This window comes from Vigna unguiculata, chromosome 4 (genome assembly GCF_037176805.1).
Source record: "Vigna unguiculata cultivar grain cowpea cultivar isolate G323 ecotype 2 chromosome 4, ASM3717680v1, whole genome shotgun sequence".
Lineage (NCBI taxonomy): Eukaryota > Viridiplantae > Streptophyta > Magnoliopsida > Fabales > Fabaceae > Vigna > Vigna unguiculata.
The window spans coordinates 40,558,424-40,582,937 of record NC_140795.1 but is presented as its reverse complement, the minus strand read 5'-3'; the positions used below and the strand labels follow the sequence as shown (position 1 = coordinate 40,582,937).

At 29.6% G+C, this 24,514-nt stretch overlaps 1 protein-coding gene and 2 long non-coding RNA genes across 4 annotated transcripts in view; 1 reads left to right on the top strand and 2 right to left on the bottom strand.

Annotated features, from left to right (window-relative positions):
- LOC146887166 (uncharacterized) overlaps window positions 1-24,514 on the bottom strand; it is a 66,995-nt gene that overhangs the window by 23,578 nt on the left and 18,903 nt on the right. The window lies entirely within an intron of this gene.
- Window positions 4,912-7,664, bottom strand: LOC114189648 (uncharacterized). 2 transcript variants are annotated; one of them, XR_003605707.2, is made up of 3 exons: window positions 7,366-7,664; window positions 5,415-7,298; window positions 4,912-5,295 (listed from the first exon to the last, which is right to left on the bottom strand). It is a non-coding gene; the product is annotated as an uncharacterized LOC114189648 (long non-coding RNA). The 2 variants fall into 2 exon arrangements; XR_003605708.2 differs by lacking the exon at window positions 4,912-5,295 and having other exon boundaries at window positions 5,302-5,606; window positions 7,165-7,298; window positions 7,366-7,653.
- On the top strand, window positions 10,248-12,289 carry LOC114180391 (uncharacterized). The gene is made up of 2 exons (XM_028066702.2): window positions 10,248-11,035; window positions 12,049-12,289. The coding sequence occupies exon 1, from the start codon at window positions 10,276-10,278 to the stop codon at window positions 11,008-11,010; it is 735 nt and encodes a 244-aa protein (XP_027922503.2). The 5' UTR covers window positions 10,248-10,275; the 3' UTR covers window positions 11,011-11,035; window positions 12,049-12,289.

Below are 24,514 nucleotides of genomic sequence, written 5' to 3'. Positions count from 1 at the left end.
AACACTCTAGATAGTGAATCCTTTGATAACCCTAAGGACTGGCTACTACCAACCTCTCACTGATACTTATGTTTGACTCGCTAAATGACATACCTTAAAGTACTCGACACTTTTGCAATTCTGTTATGAAGTTTGTAGAAGAAGATATCAGCAGCCGAGCAAATCTCAGAGAACTTGGTAAGAAAAAGTGAATAATAAAACACATCGCAATGTTTCGCCTTCCTCCCCTCCACACCAACAGTCATAAACCTTCAACAAATACTCAAATCCATATATAATCAATTTTGTTACAATTGAAAATAAATTAACGATCAATTCGAAAAATTGTATAATTTACAGAAAAATTAAATAGCATGTTTAGAGAAAAATAAAATTAAATAAAAACTAATAATAAAGTGCTATAAAAAGGAAAAAGAAAACATCAATCTACCTTCCACCTTTTCCTAAATTCTCGTAAATATAAATTTTTCACATTGTTCTAAAAATTGCAAGATCTATAATTCGAAATCTTTTTTTTTTTTATTTTGGTATTTTGAAATTTAGAATTTTATTTTGTAAAAAATAATTTTTGGATTGCACAATCTCAAAATTAATTTTTATTTATAGATCGCAAAATCCAGATTTTTTATTTTTATTTTCAAATTGTACAATATAAACACCATGGGTGATAAGAAGCACAATTTGATTTTTTCAACTACTTGATGAGATACACATAAAAATTATGGGGTGCATAAGAAAATAGCCCAAGATACGAAGGAAGTATGAACTTTCTTTTACTTTTCTAACAGGGCCTAAAATAGACCGAATAAGAGCCTGATATCAGAATAAGGTATACTATTGTACGAAGTCCGGTCCAATATTCTAACAAGCAAACAAACAAGTAGAAAAAACTGTAATTTCTTTTTAATTTTTTTTTCTTATCGCGATATCTATAATGACATTATAAATTTAAGAACTCATTTTATAAAATGAAATAAATTTTAATATTATAATATAAAATTAAATTTTGGATCACAATATTCTTTTTTATTTTAAAAATATTAAATAATCAAATAAAATATTAATAACAACGTTTTCTATTAAAATAATGAAACATAGGACAAAAAGAGAAATGAAGAAGTTATGTAATCAATTTCAGAGTAGAAATCACCGAGCTGCTCACAATGTTAAAAGCTTTTATAAAATGTACAGAAGTTTTTTTTTTCTTTATTTTACTTGTAAAAAATATTTTTACTTTTAGCTTATGAAATTTAAAAATATTTTTTATATAAAAAAACTTCTAGATTATATAATTTAGAAATCACTTCGAATTATGTAATTAGAACTTTCTTTACTTTCAGATCTTGTAATACAAAAGTAACATTTTCACAGAAAACTTTAAATTGTACAATCCGATGATCATATTTTTATAATGTTAATTTTTCATAAAAAAAAAAAAAGAACAAAGGAATAGTTTGATCTTTTAACCACTCAAATAGAGAGTGTAGATGAAAAATATGGGAATGTAAAGATAAACGGTCCTAAACAACCTACTGTGATATGATTTTTATTTTTTTTAACTTAATTTAAGATCAGAAAAATATCAAACATTTTTGGGGAAAAGGATTTGTTGAGTAAGAATGATGTTAGTAGCAGTGAAGATATTGGATTAGGATTTATGATCAATTTAAAATTTTGATATAATATATGAAATAATATATTAAAATACTTAATATGCAGTGTGTATTTACATAGCATCAATTAAAAAAGGAAGAATATTTAATGGGATTTTCTCAAGTATGCAGGAGTTGACCTCTTCCAGTGTATCTACAAGCAAAGTTGATACTCAATCTTCGAATTAATTGTTTTAAAATCTTACAAGTTTAAGATTTTAGATGAAAAAAAGTCAAATTATCATGAATCTTTTTCTAAATAAATTTAATAGAAATAGATGATAAACTATTTTTCCACCAACTCTGTCATAAGCTGCCAAATACGCTAACATTATGCGTAATGGACAAAAGATCCTTTTGTGCAGAGCCTCTTCCCTTAAATTTGTCTTTTCTTCTTATTTCATTTTAAATCCTTTGAAACAATATGTTAAAGTTAAGGGTGTTAAACGCGTTGGTTTATGGTGGTTAACTTAAATATGAGTTAACTCAATTCAATTTGTTTTTTTATTGACTAAAACATTTTGTAATTCAGACTCAACCCACTACTACATATTGATATTGATAAGTGAGTGAATTCAATAAGTAAAAAATATTTTATTTTTTCAATTTATTTTATATATTTATTTTAAAACAATAAAAGTTAATTAACATACTCTTCTTTTATAATCTTACAAGTGTTTGGTTTATTTTATTAAACATATTTATAATGATATTATTTAAAAAATTAAAATATTACATCTTTATAACTTGATAAATAAATAAATTAAACATATTCAAATATTACATAAAATAGAAAATAATTATAATGAAAACTTATGAAAAAATGGCAAAAAACTAATAAACTTAGTCCACCTTCAAAGTTTGAACTTGTTTTCCCACAACTTAAGAATAAAATAAGTAAAACTATCATTTTAGACCTCCGGTCAAAGAAGATTTCAAAATATTTTTTTTACTACTACTGTTTTTCTATTAATTAATTATAAAATTACTTTTAAGAAAAAAAACTCAAAAAAATATTTTTGTACTAATATATCTTTATTGAATTAATTATAAAATTATGTTTGAGATAAAAGATGCCTCAAAAGAATATTTTATTACTAATATAACTTTATTACATTAATTATAAGTTTATGTTTGAGAATAAAATTTAATTAAATTATTATTTGTGTATGTTAATTTTTATTAGTATTAAAAATGATAATTAATGAGTTGAAACATTTATTTAGTAAATTATAATTTTGTTTACGAAGAAGATAATGATGAATTATTTTTATTCTCTTATAATTTTATTTTCTTCTTTTATTTTTTTTATCTCTTTGTGATTTTTCTTGTCTGTCCTAATTTTCTTCTCTTCTAATAGTCATTTTTGTAGGTTTTTGACAAATTACATTCCTTTAATCTCATATTGTCCGTGTGTACCAATTTTTCATCATCATTTTTTATTAGTATGTTTTTTCTTTTTATTTGTATTGTTGTAATTTTTATTCTATTTTGGATTTGTACTAAAATTAAAAATGCGTTTCTTTTATCCAGTTTTATTTTTCGGTACTTTTCGATTTACAAATTTTTTTAGCATATATTTTGACGAGAAATTGAATTTTTTCTACAAAACTATTAATTAGAATAACTATTAGTCTTTTGGTGGATAATAAATTAATTACAACATAATTTAAAGTTGAGTTTTTTGTAGAAAGATATTCAAGTTTAGGAAAAAAAAATACTTACTATCTGTGTTTAGAAGAACTTAAGTTTTGTAAAAAAAATCATATTAGACGCAAAAAGAAACAATTTGATGAAAACATTGAGAATGAAATAGTAAAATCTCTTCAAAAATTGTTTAGAATTTATTACTTTTGTATATTGTAGATAAAGAAATTAAAACACTTCAAAGTAGATTTGAACAATTTAAATATATGAAGATATATATATATATATATATATATATATATATATATATATATATATATATATATATATATATATATATATATATATATATATATATTTTATGTAGAGTTAAAAAATTAAAGTCACTATATTGTACATTTGAAAGAAAAATGCTTTTGAAAAAGCTCTAAAAGATGATAATTTGTTGGATAATGATGAATTTAATTTATTTTAATAATTAAATATCTTAAGAGAAATTATAAATTTAAAAATGATAAACCAATTAACATTCTTAATTAGTATATTCTTTTCCAAATGCATATATAACATATAAATAACAATTCTAGTGTCAACAATGTCTCAACAAAGATTACACTACAAAAATTTTATATATTAGCTACAAAAAATTTTGTACCTGATCCGTAGCTAATCCGTAGCTAAACAATTTTGCGACAGATTAACTATCAAATTGTTAGAGAATTTTCCGTAGCTAAATACAGGTAGCTAATTAGAGAGGGATCAAATCCGTAACTAATCTGTAGCTAATTCATAGTTAATCCCTCTCTATTCCCTCTCTAATTGAAGTAAAAAAGTTTTACAATTTCTAGCTAATTCGTAGCTAATTCATAGCTAATCCCTCTCTATTCCATCTTTAATTGAAGTGAAAAAGTTTTAAAATTTCTAGCTAATTCGCAGTTAATCCCTAGCTAATTCGTAGTTAATTCATAGCTAATCTGTCGTAATTTTGTTATCGTTAATCCGTAGCTAATCTGTCGCAATTCTATTGTCGCTAATCCGTAGCTAATCTGTCGCAATTTTGTTATCGCTAATCCGTAGCTAATCTGTTTCAATTTTGTTGTCGCTAATCTGTAGTTAATCTGTCGCAATTTTGTTCTCGTTAATCCGTAGCTAATCTGTCGCAATTTTGTTGTCGCTAATCTGTAGCTAATCTGTCGCAATTTTGTTCTAGCTAATCCGTAGCTAATCTGTCGCAATTCTGTTGTCGCTAATCTATAGTAATTTGTCGCAATTTTGTTCTCGCTAATCCGTAGCTAATCTGTCACAATTCTGTTGTCGCTAATCTATAGCTAATTTGTCGCAATTTTGTTCTCGCTAAACAGTAGCTAATTTGTAACTAATTTGTTGTAATTTTTTTCTCGCTAATCCGTAATTAATTTGTCGCAATTCTTTTATCACTAATTTGTATCACAATTGATTAGTTAATTTATTGCAATTCTATTAATCTCCTACAAATATTATTTTGTTAATTGTAATTACTTAATTGTTATTCACTCTCTATTATGAATCATGTCCATAAACCTATGGCCATAATAAAAAAAGAAGACAAAGAAAATAAATTATTCACAAAAAGTGTCTAAATACCTCCAATATTTGCAATACCTATTTAAAAAGGATAGATAATAAATCCTATGATGATCAAAGTATATCCATCCAACAGTACAAAACAACATAAAAGTTTCCACCAATGTATAATAGTTTTAGGACACAAAAGCATTGGAGGGTATCAACAAAAAGTAATGCATCAACACAATTAAAACATAAACAAAGTTTTGGATTCTTTAAGACATGTCTTCATTCTTGTTTCTTCAAAGCAGACAATAATTCTCTCTTAAAAGATTGCCTTTGCTCTTGCATCTGTTGTTGCATAGTTGCTTGCATTTCTGCTTGTGCCTTCATTTGTGCTTGCATTAATGTTTCTATGAAGGTATTAATCCTACAAAAGAAATAACGTTTCCTGAAACACAAACACAAATGTTTAATATGTTTATGAAACAAACCAGATTCACTACACTCTAGAATGCCGATAAAAAAAACAATACTCAAGAACATGACTAAATAGTGAGCACTTTTTACCTGATTAAGCATCCACTTCAATCCAATTGCAGCTGAGGCCTAATTTTTGGAAGAAACATTTACTCTTCCTTCTCTAATAGAAAAAGTATCCTTATTCAAGCTTATATTAATACCACTCTGTAAATGACTTTGTAATTTCCTTTCTTGTGTGAGTTCAAACTTTTGGCACCTAACATGTAGTTTGTGAAGCACCTGTGAAAAGGCTTCATAAACATTATGCAATCTAATTCATTTTTATTGTTACAAATATTTTTCTTTCTATCAGGTCCTACGATCAGACATTTAAAACAAGTAAAAATATCAAACTCTAGATAGCTACATTAACAATCAGAAGCTTTTGGCAAGTTGGCTCAAATTTTCAACCTTAAGTAGAACATAAAGAACAAATGCACTTAAAGAGCAGGTGCACCACACTAGAGAGATAAATAGTGATAGGTAACAGTCAAAATTATTACGCATCAATACCATTACATCAATTTGATTACTAAAGTTAAAGTGAAGATAAAGATGAAAATCACACCTTCCCTTGGAATAATGATCCATCATATAAACTTTATAAACAAAGATAGTATACTTTGTATTTACCCTACACATTAAGGTTTCAAAAGAATAAAGTTGTGATAAGATAATAAATTATCAACACTCATTGCACAAAGATACTTGGAGAAATTAGTTATCGTAGCAAATCATGTAATGCACAAGAAAAATGAGTAAGAGTAATTGCTCAAATTTGTGGAGGAACTTGGAGGATGGCATAATCTTTAGAACTTTAGGTACTCAACGTATCTATTTACAAGCAGTAGAAGGGTTCAAGAGCACTAATAATTATAATTAAAAGTTGAATGGTTATTTGGGATACTGTTGATTGGTGTTTTACACGGTGTCATTAACCCAAGTGATTGGTGTTTCTTAATTGTTCAAAGCAACTCAGCAAAAAAAGTTATCCAATGATTAATAGAAATGAAATAATGGGGTGGCATATAATTATTTTGTATAAATTAGCAAAGAGAAAAAATTATAGAATATATAAATAATAAAGAATGTATCAAATAAAATAAATATATTTTATTTAATTACTTTATATTTTTTCGGTTGTGGATCTATAATATCAATGAGAGATTACACCTCTGCAAAAATTTTGTTACTTAATGGATGAAATTTGAGGTGGGGGAATTAATTTAAACAATTAGGAAAATATGATTACTAAATGCAAGACTCTAAAACCAAGAGCACTAAAATCTACACATAGCAATGATAGATGACCATCTATGTACAAATTCTGTTAATTAATGGATGGAATTTGGGGCGAGGGAATCACTTTGAACAATTAGGAAAATATGATGACTAAATGCAAGAAAACCAAAACTAAGAGGACTAAAACTGCACATAGACTCAAGTACACGAGCTAAAAAAGCAACCAAGCTTATAACTTACGAATGTCTTTCAGATTCATTCAATAAGGATCATAGGTCAAAGACACAATTATTTGAAACTCAAAGCTCAATTGCTCACGTGAATCCTCAGACAGAATCGTTTGCCCAAAATTATTACACTCACGCAATTATAAATTTCACATATTCGATCATCTCATAAAAGTTTATGAAATAAAAACATTAACATAAATTCACCGTAATAAACTAATGTAAAAATATTCATCTAGTTCAAACAAATAAAAAAGTAGATTTTATCTATCTAGAAGAAGAACATTTCAAAAAAACATTGTGAAGCATGAATAAGTGAAATCGCACACCTAAAAACGAATCGATGTAATGGAGACTCTGAATTCTCCAACTTGAAACAAATGATACTTTGTCTCCTCTTCCATCGATTTTTCGATTAACCTTGCTCTTGCTATCAACATCAGCTTCGAGTCATCTTCACGTTCTGCAAATTCAAGAGTTTTTAACAAAACAATTAAACCCTAATATAAAATTTTTTGGATTAAACTTACCTTCCTTGAGAAGCCAATCGATTCCGATTGCGGTCAGTCATGTGAATCCAACTGTGAGTCTAACCTTGACAAAAACCATTTGAGAATGCCAAATGATAGGGTTTGGAAACCGTGCTAGTCTCCACGATGATCGTGAGATAGAGCATAAGAGCATCTATGAGGTTGAAGATGGTGTAGAAGTTGAAGATGTTGCTTTCACAGACGCAATTGGGGAAAAAATCCTAGACGAAGAAAACGAAAATTATAAGTTACTAAAGATTGGCTGAATTAATGTATTCAGATTTGCAAAATGAAAATATGAAAACCTTAAGAAAATAAAAGTTTGGTAAAGTGAAAGGAGAGGGTAGAAAGAAGGCGCTGAAAGATTTGAAAATTTAAAAAATGTAGACGATTGATGATGACTGTTTTTGTCTTGTCTCTGTGGATAAAATATTATATAGTTAATTATCTTACAGATATTTAAATTATTTTTAATTTTAACTTTCTAATATAACTTGAACTTTTATTTCTTTTAAATTTATAATATTCCGGTGTGTAAAAGATAGTTACAAAGGTAACTAATAATATTTTACTTTATTAATTAAAAAATAAAAATAAAATTCCTAAATTGTCAAATTAAAATAAAAAATATGTTATAATTTATTTATTGATATTGATATTGATATTGATATTTTAATATATACAATTATATTTAAAAATAATAATTTTAAATATTTAAATTAACAATAATTTAAAATATTTAAATTTTAAAAAATATATATTTAAATTAAAAATTGTTTTTATTTTTGAATTTAATATAATTTTAATTGAGAAGGAACAACTACAAATATATATTATGATAGCTATTTTGCTACCAACAAGTTATAATTTTTTTTCATCGCTAATTTCTCGCAAATTAGCTAGGTATTAACTACTAATATATGTTATGGTAAATTTGTAGTTATTTTGTTATGGATCAACTACAATTGTATTCCTTCGCTATTTTCTCGCAAATTAGTGAGAAATTAGCTACAAATATATGTTTTGGTAAATCTGTAGCTATTTTGCTACGAATCAGCTACAATTTTATTTTTTTGCTATTTTCTTGCAAATTAGTGAGGGATTAGCTACAAAAAATTTTCCTCGCTAATTTCTTTAGCAAAATACAAAATTTCTTGTAGTGTTAAATGGATTAACATTATTATCTATCGAAGAAGAAATGTTAAATGAAATTGATTATGACAATTTAATAAATAATTTTGCATCAAAAGAAGTGAAAAAATAAATTTTATATAAAAGATATCATTTTTTTTAAAGTTTGTTTAAGGTCTTCCAAACTCTTGAGCTGCCCTGCCAGCAGGGTTAAGTGAATTGAGTTCATTTTGATCCATATTTATAAAAATTGAATATTTTCTAATCTATCTTAAGCTCAAAATCCTGTTAAACCATATTGATTCATTATTAAAATTCATTTTGACATCTCTGGTCTTATTTTTATTGTCTATAAAAACAAATAAAAAATATAAATCAGTTATCACAAACTTAGGTACAACCAAATTTTTAAAATAATAGATAAATATTAGACTTAAACTAAAATAAGTACGTTGTAGATAATATTTAACCCAATCTATTTTCACTCATACATATAACATACTTAATTTCCAACATTAATTTATTACTCATGGACCTTATAACATAGATGGCCATGCATATTGCTACAAAGCAATACATGTAATTATACGTCCCTCGTGACTAACGTGTTTCAATTTGACAAATTATTAACTAACTCAAGGTTGGACTAGCTTATATTAAATAATTTTTTCAATGCCCTACCGTCTTCGATATTTTAAAAATTTCATAAACTAAAGTGAAACAAATCAGCATTTCTTCTAGACGACAAGTATATTACTCTTCAAACTATATTATAATATATATATATTTAATATCCAGGGTAGTTTCCTCATGTCATGATCATAATTAACATAACCATAATAATATGCTCCTATTGGTTGTGATAAAGTATTTAATAAAATTTGATTTTCTGAATAAAGTGAAAAATGTCATAGTTAGGCAACAATATATGCTTGGTTTTTCAAAGTTTGGTATGAATTGCAAACAAATAAAGAAGCAAAGTGACAGAAATTGAAAAATAGTATCCTCCAAGACTTCTTTTGCTTTTGAATATTTGAGTCTTCAAATAATTTCTCAGACTAACAAAGCTAAAATAGTTAAACAAGGTTGGTGTCTTTTTCTACACAGAAAAACAAATTAGGGTATAACGTCAACATTACCAGCTGTTTAGTTAGATACTATTCTCCTTCGATCAAAATCTACATTGCTTCTTACACGAAATAATATAACTAATCTATATTTTTTCTTTATTCAATCTTTTAACTTTATTTTATTATGTATTTCTTTGCCTTTTACATCGTACACAAGGACAAAATGCACTCTAACCACTTTCTTGTACGGGTAACCACAATAAAAAGTCCTATTAAAACACGATCACATCTCTCATTAATTCATTTATTGATCATGTAGACTTTGGTTTTGTTTGAATGAGTTTTTCCCACAAACTTTTATAAAAAAATAAAAATGAACTAAACTTTTTTTTTTATATTTATAATGAAGAACATTTTAAATCTAATTTAACTTGATAAAATTATTTTGTAAAATAAAATTGTAAGAGAGATTTAACTTTTTATTTACGGTTTCGTATTTTACTGTCTTATACATATTATATAGTAAAAATTTATCTGCAGTTGAATATTCCAAAATTTCAATGGGGTTAAGTTGAATAGATCAAGTCAAAGGTACTGCTTCCAAGATGATTAATGAGTTGATGTTAGCATGGTGAAAAAAAAAAACTATATATAGGGGTTACAATCTCTGCTAACAGCACAAGAAAACCATTTTTGAAGTTCAGAGAAAATGGGGTCTCTAATGGCCTCTATTACTCTCACTCTTGTGTTGGCATTAGTGTCTCTAAGCTTGCCATCTCAAACCTCTGCTGATAACTACCCCTATCCATCTCCTCCACCAACCCCTTACTACCACCACTCACCACCACCACAACAGTACTCACCACCCAACCATCCTTATCACTACCCTTCACCACCACCACCAGTTTACAAGTACAAGTCTCCACCACCACCAGTTTATAAGTACAAATCTCCACCACCACCGGTTTATAAGTACAAGTCTCCTCCTCCACCAGTTTACAAGTACAAGTCTCCACCACCACCCTACAAGTATCCTTCTCCACCACCACCACCATATAAGTACCCATCTCCTCCACCTCCAGTCTACAAGTACAAGTCACCTCCACCACCAGTTTACAAGTACAAGTCTCCACCACCACCCTACAAGTATCCTTCTCCACCACCCCCACCATACAAGTACCCATCTCCACCACCACCGGTTTACAAGTACAAGTCACCTCCACCACCGGTTTACAAGTACAAGTCACCACCACCACCCTACAAATACCCATCTCCTCCACCTCCTCCATACAAGTACCCATCTCCTCCACCACCAGTTTACAAGTACAAATCTCCTCCTCCTCCTTACAAGTACCCATCTCCTCCACCACCACCATACAAGTACTCTTCTCCTCCACCACCACACTATGTCTATGCATCACCACCTCCCCCTCACCACTACTAGACATCATTTACTATACCAACCCATGGTAAGCCAAGTTATATATAAAACCTATTTGCTCTCCATTCTCTTTCAATCAAGGTTTTAATTCACAAGTATACGTAAACTTCTACAATTTTAGTATGTCGGTAACAATTATAGTTTAAAAAGTTAAATATGTTTTTCTTTTTTTAATTAGAACTAATTTCTGACTTTGAACATAGTTAATCTCTTATCTTTATTGCGTGAATTCAGTTATTTTAAACAAATTTTATTCAACTTTTTTTTGACATTTCAATTGCATTTTTCTTGTTGATATTGAAGTAAAAATATGTAACGGTGTAAACAATTTAAATACTATTATGAAATATGTTTGAAATGTCAAATAAATTTAATAAAATTTAGTTAAAATGATTAATTTCATCCATTTGGTCAAAATTTTGAAAATATATTAATTCTAAATTTTACTAAAAATTAAAGAAATAAAAAACATATTAAATTCTTAAAATTTTAAACAACTTAAATAAAATCATGAAACACGTTTGAAATATTAAATAAATTTAATAAAATATAGTTAAAATGATTAATTTCATATATTTTAAAAATAAAAAAACTAAATTTAGTCAAAATTTTGAAAAGATACTAATTTTAATTTTTACTGAAAATTAACTACAAGAATAAAAAACATATTTAATTCTTAAAATTTTAAAATGATGAAGTTGTGAAATATTTAATTATTTATAAATAGCATCCTCACTGTTGCATTTTGGCCCTTCCTTGAACATAATCATAAATTAAAAAAAAAAACCTTAAATTTTGGACGGCTAAGAATATCTTATCCCAATCTTAAATTTTTTTTGTTCTAAATTTTACATTTATCATGTACTTTTTTTTTATATTTTCCTCGTTTGGTAGATATGTTCTGATTTATTCATATTTTTTTCCTGTGTAAGGAAAAAAAACTTGTTCAATTTAGGATGCATTGATATACCTAATGTGAAAACTTTCTCCACGCATGTTATGATAAACTAATGACATACATGTTGACGTGTGGTTTTTCAGGATCTGAAGAATAACGTGTGCAAATAAAGGGGATGGATTGATGGAAGGAAGAAGCACCGTAGGGTTTATGCAGTGAAGAGAGGAACGTGTTTTACGAAAGTTGTGTTTATTTGGTTTCGCTTTGTTTTTTATTTTGTATTTTAAATATTCAATGTTTTTAGGCACTGTTCTGATCTGATGATCCACGTGGTCTTGCCCCAGTTATCATATCATATAATAAATAAATACCCTCATTTTTTTTCACTTTGAAAATTTCCATTTAAAATTTCTGTATATTTTGGTATAGCCTCCACCAAAGAGTTTCTCATGCAAGAAACACGAACGTGAAAACAAAATGACGCGCCTCATATTTTAAGATTGTTTTTCTGTATTATCAAAGTGTGACTACAACCTTTTTAACAGTTGCAACCTTCCAATTATGTGTTGCAATAACTGCTGTTAAATTTTATTATTTCATGTATAAATTTTGTATATTTCAATGTTCTGGCTGATAAAAGAAAAAATATATTAAATATGTTTTTATCCCTTAACTTTCAGTGAATTTTGAAATTATTCAATTTCGAAACTATGAACCAATTTAGTCTTTCATCTTTCGAAATATGTAGATTTAGTCCTTTTAATCAAATTTCGTTAGGTTTATCTGATGTTTCATACACATTTCAGGATTGTATTTGAGTTGTTTATATTGTTTAACACATATTTGCTTTCATGTTAAGTCAAATACTATATTGAAATGCGCTTGAAATGTCAAATAAACTTAACAAAATTTGATTAAAATGATTAAATTCTTATATTTCGAAAGATGAAAGACTAAATTGGTCTAAAGTTTCGAAATTGACTAATTCCAAAATTCACTAAAAGTTAAGGGGCCAAAAACATATTTAACCCAAAATTCATCGTATTTTTTTTTTTGTTTGTGCAGTCTATCATGTCATCGCTATTATCAGATGATTTATTAATGAATCCTATATAATATATTTGTCTCGGAGTAAGAAAGATGTGTTGAAGTTCACATCAATTAAAGCAAATTTACATTATATCAATGGATACAAACCTCATTTTATAAGTAAATTTTTTAAATATGAGTTTAACTTAAAATTTATTTTTCAATATATTGTTCCAGTTCGTATATACAAGATATTTGATATCTAGGCACTTCTTATAGACTTACAATTCATTGTAACAACTTATGTATATTCCTACTGATAAATTGATATGATAGGTTATCCTATGATAGTTTATAACCAAAGGCCTGAACTTTCATCGAAGTACATTTGACCACATATGCTTTTTGAAAACTCTCGCATTGTTTTTGTTCAGTCACAAACCACCTTGACCTAATTCATGATATCAAAATCGTGACATATTATTATACAAATTCTGTTAATAACTTTGGGAGGAAACCGTTGGAGAAAATAGTTCAAAACTTGGAAAGAAAGGTGGGGTGATGTGTTCCTAAATAAGGAAGGAAAACCACTTCACTTAGTTAGATACTTTGAATTGTGCAAAATATATTTTAAAATACTTACAAACTTGTTTTTTTCAAGATATTTTTTCTTTCACCTATCAACTATATACTTGTGGTGCTGATTAATGTGAACTTTTAAAAAACGAATTAGTGTTTAAATGTTCATTTATTATTAATTTTTAAATTAATTTTCAGTTCAAATAATTTAATGTCAATCAAATTGATGTTAATACCTTTTTTATTTAATTTTTATTTAAATTAATGTAAGTTAAGTTGAAGTTAAATAAAATATATTTTTAATGTTATGCTCATTTTAATTTTTATTTAAATTAATATTCTGAAAGTTTGAGAGAGGAGTACGAAATTAAACTCCTTACTACCATACTAGAACAATCTTTATTATCTGCATATATTTTTATGTAAATATTTTGGCGGGAAATTCGTGCATATTTTTTGAAATCTTTTGGCATAAAATTCATTTGATTTTTCATGTACAATGTATTTTGCAGAAATATATAAATAATTTATAGTGAGAATTTTTAAAATATGTGTAAATTTTCTTTTTGTAAAATTATTCATTAAAAAAAATTATTAAACTTGGAACATACATGTGTGACATGGAAAGAACTACAGGCTTAGGGTTTTGCAGTTTGGCATCATGAGGATGTCTGGTTAGAAAACAGCATCTTTGAAAATAATAATGTAAATACTGAAAACGTCGTCGAGTTAATAAAAGTATTAAACAAATCTTACATATGTAAGTAAGAATATACTCTCCCTTTGCAAATTGCAAATACAGAGGCAATGTTACGCTAATAACAAATACTTATTATGAAGACTTTTGTGTTTGAACTTTGATCACAAACTACAAAATTTCAATGATTAAATAAGATTGGTATCCCTTTCCACGAAGAAAATAAGGGTAATGTCAACATTACCAACTGAGTGCCTATTCTCCTGCTCAATTAGAATGCAATCTCTCATCAAATTCTAATTGCTTGCCAAACACATATATAGTATAGTCAATGTAAATTTTTCTACACCTCAATTCTATGTTTATTTTCTATTTTGCCTTGCTTTTCCACCACACAGTAATAACGTGAACTTTCGTGCAACATTGAAATAATTTTAGTATTATTTTTCAATCCACAATATAATTAACTTGCAGCTTACAAGAAGAAACTACAATAAAAAGGACTTGAGAGAGATATTATTTGTTCAATTAACATTAATTAATAAAATTTTAGAAAATGAAGGTTGATGAATCATTTTCATATGTGTGTACATGTATATATCATTTCAATAATTTAATAATTAAATCTTATTTACTGCACAATATTAAATATGAAATTTGAATAAGTTAGACATTTATAATTTATTACAAAGAAAGGGTCCAAGCAATAATATCTTTGGAAATAGAATTTTAGAACCAAGAAATGACGATACTATTTGCTTTTGACTAAGTAGCAAATAGGGGATTTGTTGGAGGAGGTAGGGAAACACTACCATTGATGAGAGAAAGCTTGTTTGTGGAGTTTAGTCATGAAGGTTTCTATTCTAAGTGGGTTTTTTTCCAAGCTTGGGCATCCATCTTTTAGAGATCACCAATGGAGGTTTTCCTGTCATGAGAGTTTTTCTTTGATGCTCAACTTCAAATCTGGAACTTGATGTTTCCATACGGTGAATGATTTTTAAATTGTGGCCTAACCACCAAAATCGTTGCTCAGCCGAAGACTTCAATTTTACTTTTCTAAATTCGTATTTCTGGTTTGAGCTGCAACTTTTGGAACTTAACACCAACTTCATAATTTTTTTTTTCATTTTAACTGCAAAATAACACAAAATTTATTAAATTCCACTTTTTATACTTTTTCCATCACCACATTCTATATTTATGTGCAATTAGAACATTTCTAATAATTTTTACCTAGAATTAATGCAAGATAATTGTCTAAATGATATGCAATTTAATTAATACTAGATACTTATCAACAAACCAAATAATAAGAAGAAATAAAAAATTGAATATATATATATATATATATATATATATATATTAGAAATTTTTAATTTTTTTAAATTATATGTACTATATATTGAAAATTTATGGAGATGAAGTTGGACATCTTTTTATATCTTTTATAAGGTATAACATTTAATATTAATAAATAATAAAACATAAAAATAAACGTAATAAAGAATAAAAATATTTATTAAGATATTTTTTGTTTTTTTCATTGTCTTTTCCATAGATTTTACTCATTTCTCACTCTTACCTATTTTCTTTTTTGTTTAAAAAAAAAAAAGAAAGTTAGACTTAAATTCGTTATTTTTTCTCTTATTTTCTCATCTATTATTTTCTATTTTTGAAGAAAAAAAAGTTAACTCTCTTGTTGTTATGACTTTGGCAAGTGTACCAAATCGAACAAGTAGTAACCGATAAGACCGATATATTGTTTCCTAAGAGACTCGTGTATACTAAATAATCGTGTAACTAATAACTAATTTAAACTAAAGAATGAATCCATAATTTGGATTTTTGTGCAAGAAAGTAAATATTGCATAAAAAAGTAAAAGGTGAACTTGGATATTTGAAGCTCTAAAATATGAAAAAGACTAGAAATGCAGTGGATTGATATTGTTGGGGTTAGATTTTACCGACTTCACTCTCATGCATATAAAACACTACAATTCTTCTCCATTAAATAAGTGTTGCTACATTATCACATATGCGACCAAATTAGTATTCACAAATTTTTTAAATTTATTATTTTTTCACGTTACCGACTGAAAAAAGAGTTAATTATTTTATTTTTGCGACTGAATTAGCCACCAAAATTTTGGTGGTTAAATTTTTACCCTGTAATAGAAGGTGGTCAATCATTTTAGCAATGGATTAGTGACCAAAGTTTCAGTGGCGATTTAGCAACAACTTTGAATTCGATCACTAATTGGTTGGCAAATAGGATTTTCACTACCACATATTTTTTACTACTAAAATATTTGTAACTGATTTTATAGGTTTTAGCGACTGAAAAAGATGGTCACTAAAATGGTTTTTTTTTTTTTTGTATTGATAGTGGATAACACAGTTAGAATCTATATTATGAATGTAATCATCATGGATCTTTGGTGTCTTAAGCTATCATAGAGATCGAAAAAAATCTATTATGGTGAAGCACAATAGACACTAACCCATCCCAATGTCAACAAATCTCATAAATGGACATTTATATATCTTGTAAATGGTCGATATAGGATATTTGATTTAGACCTTATTTGCAGATAATTGGGTTTTTAGACCAGTTCTTAACTTATTCTATTTTGAGTTTTAATTGAGTTATTATCATATGTCGGTATCTAGATAAATGTATAACTCAAGTTGGTTGATATTGTGTTTTTATAAAAAAGTTAAAGCATCCCAAGTACTCCCTTATTATGTTTATTATTCTTTGCTGATAGAAAAAAAAAACTAAAATATTATATTAAAAATAATGTAATAAATAAAAGGTGGTGACTCGTGAAGAAAAATTGCACACTTAACATGTGTTTGTTTCAACAAATTTAATGTTGATGAGCGAGTGAGAGTATTCATTGTGTTTGTTTCAATGTATTTGAAGTGATTTGGGAGAGCGCATTTATGATTTTAGTTAGTATCTCCATTCTCACAAATAAAAAAGATTTGGGGTGATTTAATCTACATGCAAGGTAGAGTTACAATTGTGTCCTTTTTTTTCTTTTAACCGAGCTTGTGCATGAGCGTGCATCTGCTAAAATAGTACAGATTATTTGTGTTCCTTAACCATGAATTTAGATGTTTGAACATTGGTGAGTGAGGCCTTTGTAATTGAAAATTAGGTTGGTCTAGGAAACTATAAGAGTCACTAGTAGAACAATAAATTTTAGTGGTTGTAACTTAGTGGCGGTCATAATAAAATGACACTATAGTTAAAAGAAAAAAAATTGTATAATATTTATAGTTGGTTTAAAACTGATGGTACATTCCAATATGTATTTTGCCAGCTTTGAGTAATATCAGAGAGGTGGAGCTTCGTTTCTCATCTGCTCCGCTTCATATCATCTTCCCTTCTTCAATTTTATCTTCTTCAATCTTTTCATCATCTTTAATTTTCTCTTCGCCAAAGTCATTCTCCTGTACAAGTGTTCTTCTTCTCATTATGGATTTAGCTTTGGATAAGTGTTTTTCTCTTTGCCTATTTCACTTTTGTTGCAAGTTTTTCTCAAATTTAGGGTTTTGATTGTTTTCATTACTCAACATAACCAAAACCAAAACTAGCTCCTTTTATCATTTATGAATTTTTTTTCTTCGTTGTTCTTCTTTTTCTTCATCTTTCTTAATAACTATGGCAAATTAGGATTTTCACCGCATTTATGTTATTTCTCATATGCAATTGAAATCTTGTACATTATTCTATATTTTGCATATAAATATTGGTGCATATATTTTATAATATAAGTTAATTATTTAATTCAAGACTCTTGTTTCTTGGATATGCATTTGTAGATTTTGGGACTAGAGGTTTGTGCTGATACCATTGTTGGAAATGTTATATTAAAAGGTATGTCTCCTGAAAACTTGAGTAAAAGTTTCTATTAGTTAATTATTATATATCTATAAATACATGGGAGATTATTTGGATCATCCCTTTATGACCTTAAGCACAATCGTGCAGTTAACTCTACATATTTATCCTATTATTTGGATCATCCCTTTATAATGGAGTTGCTCCACATTCCATTGATTTTCTAGATACAAGTACAGGGCAATTTGTAGCTGAAGTGATTAACCAAAATATCACAACGATCAGTGCAATGAATAAGCTTCATCCGCGTGAATATATCCTTGCAACTAGGATTTCCATGTTTGGCTTATCTTATTAATGCTAGTAATGAATTCTTTTAACGTAGGGTGAATTTGATTAGTTGATTAGATTTTACTCATGCAACCAGCACCAGAGACTTATAATCTATTTGACAACATTAATCTAGTCTCTAGTGAATGGAGATAACACTACAAAAATTCCAAGGATGAGTTGTTAAACATTACTCAAACTCGTGAATCTGTGTATAATATAAATACATGACTCAAGCAATTATCTGGCTTCTATCTAGCGTTAAGAAGTCAACTCAAATTATTTCAAAGTATTAGCCTAGTCAGCACCTCTCAAAAAGCAAACCAGGAAATGTATTGGAGTGTGCCAGTTGGTTTAATTGATTCATATGCTATTATTGTAAGACCTGAGAAAGTACTAGCTCAAGTGGTTGAGAGTACTTGGTTGTGTGAGAGGACTTGAATTCGAGTCTTATGTATGTCAATTGTATGTTATTTTAATTTGTGCATTATTTTAATGATATGTTTGAATGCGGTTAGTGATAATGTAATCCTAAAATTATAGGAATTATCATGAAACATGGATTGGTTGAATTGGTTGTGCATTGGTTTTTCAATTGAGTGGTTGTGTGTTCAAACCTTGTTGGGAACGAAACTAAACTTTCTTTTTGCTTAATTTTATTTTGGCATGAAGATGAAAGGACAGAGTAACCCTAGCTGCCATGAAGGACAACCTAGTGACCTGGGAAACACTAGGTTAATACTCATTGAATAGCCATTAAGCATCTTTTTATTTTAATTTTTGGTTTGGGTGGAGTAAAGGGTCATTAGAGTGGTAGTAATTCAGAGAGGGAGAGAATTAGTGAATAGAGAGGTACTACAGTGCATGTGGGTGATTGAGCAGAGGCTTTACCATAGGAATCGTGCTGGGTTGTAGAGAGAATTGAGTGTGGAAGCCATTGTTGGAGTGGAAGCAAAGGTCAAGAGAGTTTAATTAAGGACACCTATCCAATTAGATTTTTTAGCAAGGAATCTAGGTAAGGGGAGTTGTTTGTATATGTATTAAATTCGCATAAGTTGTATTGAACCTTGCTTGAGATAACTGCATGAAAATTCTATGTATTCGCACTATTTTTCAAGATTTCTGGGTTTCTGCCCAGAAACCGCCTAGCGGTAAAGCCTGAGCTGCCAGACGACTCATCAGATTTTTTACTGTGTTCTTGGTTCTGGCATGAACTGCTTGGCGGCGATGAATACCTGCCAGGCGACGCGACACTATTCATGTTTTCTTGGTTGTTTTGATGCTGTTTGTGCGGAAATCAATGTGATTTCTGGAATTGAGGTGTGTATACCCTATTAGGTGCCTTGCTTCTATGAAACTATTTAAAATTATGGGCATGTCAAAATGTTGGAAACACTCGTGCATGATAATCCATGATCATATATTCAAATTTTGGGAGGGAGTGAATTGGGGTTGATTCCAGAGAGTAAGGGCCAAGTGAATTTTAAGAATTGAACTGGGAAGAGAAATCCAGTTATTATATGTGAATCTTTGTATTTTGGTTCATTTAGCAACAGGGATACCTACCAGAAAGAGGCTAATTTACTCGCAGGTAGGGAAAAACCTAGTTTTGGGCTTGGTACTGATATGCCGCCTAGCGGCGTCTTGCTTGCCGCCAGGCGATGACGATGCACAGACATTGTTTTGCGAGTTTAGGTAAGTAGGAGATGAGGAAGAGACCTATGGGAGTGAGTGGAAATAGGAATTAGGTGATAAAATGGGAAGGAACAATATACATATAGTAATTGAGAATGAGAATAGTTAAGATTGTTTGAGATTATGTCTGTAACAATATATGGTTGTAGGGACGTTGATAAAAGAAAGGAAGAATGTTAACTCTTATTAAAAGTCTCATATTCTGAAAAGCATAAGTAGGCTTGGGGGTGTACAAGTGGGACAATAGATAGTCGTGCCTCAGTGAGTTAACATATTAAATCATGAATGGTATGGTATAGATTGGAAGTTGGTTGAGTTGGATGCTTATTACTAATATAATGTGATTAGGTAGGTGGTGTACTATGAGGTACTATACTATGTGGTATCATTATAGGGTAAATTGAGTCAATGGATAGTGGTGGAGAAACTTGGAAAATGTTAGGTCTTGAATATGGAGATTTGTAATGGGAATTATAGGCAATGGAGTCATGTGTGGAGTAATAGTGAACCAAGCATAAGACTCTGATGGATGGTAGGGTATTGACACCTTTGGAGGTGTTGGTGGAATGCAGGATAATCTAGTTGAGGTGTTAAATAGTAATAGGTGTGCTTGTGGTATAGCATCTGGCGGCACGAGTGTGGCCGCTAGGCGGTAGGATCAACGTGAGGAGTCCCTACACCGTGTGGCGCCTAGCGGAGAGGTGGAATCCGCCAGGCGATAGACCCTACAACAATGGGTCTGTCTGGAGCCTGGCGCCTGGCACTGAAGAGGTTCCGCTAGGTGATCTGTGCAGGTTTCGCTTGGCGACGCTTAGGTTGCGCCATGCGATAATGCTGCAGTATGTGAGTTGTGTATGTTGCGTTTAAGCAATGATGCTATACTTGGATCAAGAGATGTTGTACCATGAGCGGGTAGGTTCATGGATGGTGGTGAACACGTGATGGTATGAGCATGGAGGTTCATATTCTGTTACTCTCGTGTGGGGATACGAGCGAGGTAGGTTCATATGTTTCGTGCTCACACTTCAAAGATGCTGAGTGTGGGGAGGTACGTAGCTGGTGGATCACATGTGTTGGACTACGGCGGGCAGGTTCGTAGAGCAAAACTACTAGCGGGGAGGTTCGTAGAGCAGGACTACGAGCAGGGAGGTTCGTAGAGCAGGACTACGAGCAGGGACGTTCGTAGAGGCAAGACCACGAGCGAGCATGTTCGTGTGAGCATCATAAACCCTGTATCCGAGACTAACTATTTGTGTGTTGTGAAGGTTGAAAAGCCTTGGGGATAAGGTCTTGGCCAAGAACTAACTAGAATGAATAAGATGGGGGAATTACTTTTATTGTATTGACATATATTTTATTTTGTGTATAAGCTCACTCTTTCTGTTTGTGATTGGCGATGATCGTTTGATTCGTTACACGAGAGCAGATGATAATACATGTGATGTTATGGATGCATAGACAACGGAGTGAGGGCTAGCTTGAGGACTTGAGCTAGGGATTTTACCATGTTTTCTTTCACTACTATATTGGATTTTGGGAATTGTAATACTTTTATTACTACTATTTCATAATTTTTGGCGCGTTGAATAACATTTTAAATTTTTTCCCTCGTTTGGGAATAATAATATTGCAATGTTTGAATTTCAACTTTTATTTATCTATTTAATTAAGTAATTTCCTTAGGGACGTTACAACTATCACAAGGGCCACAGAGAACATACATCAATAAATAAGTGTTCAACTTTATGATTTTCCATGTGCGGTTGAACATTATGGCTTTTTCACCATACCATTTTGCATCATGTTCAAACAGAGTGATGGATTTTCTACTGATTTTCTCAATCTGTCGCCCCTTTTTCCTTGTAGTCTGAGATGAAGCTCACTGGAGTTGATACTAAGGCACTCAAACAACACTTCGGGAAGAAAATTTTGGAACTTGAGGAATAGAAAAGAAAAGTACAAGTTAGACTGAGCTTATTTAATTTTAAATATTTATGAAGTGCAACATTAGAAGTTTATTTTTATCCTAGTGATGGATTTTGGACTAACAATAACCAGAAGAGAGGGACATATTATTGCATAAGGTAGAGAATCGTACTACTAATTCAGATGCACTAGCACACAAAATCCAAGATGTTCATGGCCAAAAGTTGAAAGCATTTGAAGCACAAGTGATGATATTTTTACTCACCTTAATGTCAATCTTGAGTTATAAGGTTGTCATTCTTTGACCAAGACTTTTTTCTATTCCTTCTTTTAATATTAAAACATCTGATTTTACACCTCAAGAAGAAATAAGAAAGCCATGTGCAACTCTTAAAGCAAAAAGAGAATAGTGAAGAAGCTGCAAAAAGACTATAGGCTGAGATATAGTATACCAAGGCTCAGAAGGCCAGTATTGATTTTGTGCATGCCTTTGTGGTTTGTCTCAATATGGCATGGCAATTTTTTGTTAAATGTTTCAATATTCTTATGCTTCTTAATCTCACCCCATCTAATTATTGAATCCATGAGCATATACAGATAAATGGGCTAGAGATGAGCATGAACCAACTCATCCCACCAATCTGGCTTGGTTCAAGGTTTGTTTTGACGGGTTTGAGTTTTGAAATTAGACATTTTAAGGATGAGTTGGGGTTACATTTGGAGTCATTTTAACTCAATTTGATGTATTATTTTCTCAGAAAATATAAGATTCTTAAACAATCGTGTATTGATTTTCTTTTTTGTGAGATAATATTAAATTTACAATGCAGATTTTATTTTAAAAATATAATATTACATACTTTAATTCAAGCTTTATACCTTTTAAGTTTTGGTTCAAACGAATGACTCGGTGGAACTTTTAGGTCGGGTAGGGACATAGGTAAACTTATCCCAACTTATCCCTTGTTCACCCTTCAATTAAGAAAAAAAATATATTGTTTAGTATCCTTTTAGTGGAAACCCCTTAACTTTGGAATTATGATTGTCTAGCACATTTAACATTGATCATAGGATCACAGCCTATGCGACCCTAATTTTTTATAATCACTTGATGTAGGAAAATTATATTTTGACTCCTATTTTTTACTCCCATTTATTCCCTAACGTGGTTTAGTGTGGACCATTGATTCTTTGAAAGGAAAGAATAATGATACATTAATCAATGACCCACAATAAGCCATGTTAAGGAGTAAAGGATAGAAGTCAAAAAATGGGAGTCATAATATCATTATCCCTTGATGTAACAGTAGTAGTCACACAATTTATTAGAGCAACGTGTTATTTCATTTCTATGGAGGCCCAATATTAAATTCATATTAGTAACCCTAATATTAAATTCATCCTCAAAATACTTAGCTAATGCCAATATGATATCGTTAATGAACATTCTTGATTGAAACATGGAACCTAGCCCACAAGTCCATTATGCAATTAACTGTCTATTTAAGAAGGCTCAGAGCAACTATAGGTGTTGTTATGTTCATACGGTTTTTCAACCCAGATTTGGGAACATAATGATGAAAATTTAGGACACTAAAATGATAGTCATGGACTTGGCTTCAAACCTTTGTTGTTTAAAATTCAAACAATGTTTCAGTGTTAGATGTGTAATTGCAAACCAAGACATATTATTAGAGTCTACCTTCAATAATTTAAATAAGCAATATTTAAATAGATTTTAGGCTTTCCAATATTTTTTTTTATTTTTAAAAAGTCATAACTTTACCAGCGGTTACAACCGCCATTAAATCTTTTAAATTTCTAGACTCCATGGCAATTGTAATTGTCACTATATTCTTTTAATTTTTAAACTTACTTGCAGTTAAAATTGTCGTTAAATCTTTTAAATTCTTAAAATTAATTGTGATTACAAGTGTCACAAACATTTTGAAGTTCCTAAATTTAGCGGCGGTTACAACCGCCGCCAAGTATTTAATATATTTTTAAAAAATTAATTTAGAGATAGTTAATACTGTCTTTAACAAATTTAGTGGCGGTTGTCCCAGTAGTTATAATAAACCGACATTAGTATGGTTTTGTGACACTAAATTTTGTGACAATTAATTGATTGACAAAAGAGAAAATAGTGATGATTCTAATCACCACTTAGAGATGTCAAAATGGGTTTCAACCCGTGAGCCAACCCGGCTCACCACGGGTTCGAGCCGGGTTGGGTTGAGAAAAATTCAACTTTTTCAAAAGTGGGTTGAACTCAACCCGGCTCACTTAACCCACGGGTTAAACGGGTTCGAGCCGGGTTGAAGGTGGGTTGGCCCGCTTAACCCACCAACATTTTTTTACAATTTTTTTTTATTTTTTTTTAATTTTCTTTTAATTTTTTTTAAATTATTTACTACTCCAATTATATTTGTTCACAATTTCATATTTTTGAATGCTAGAATGTTGTTTAATTATATTTGAATTATTTGAATGTTTAATTAAT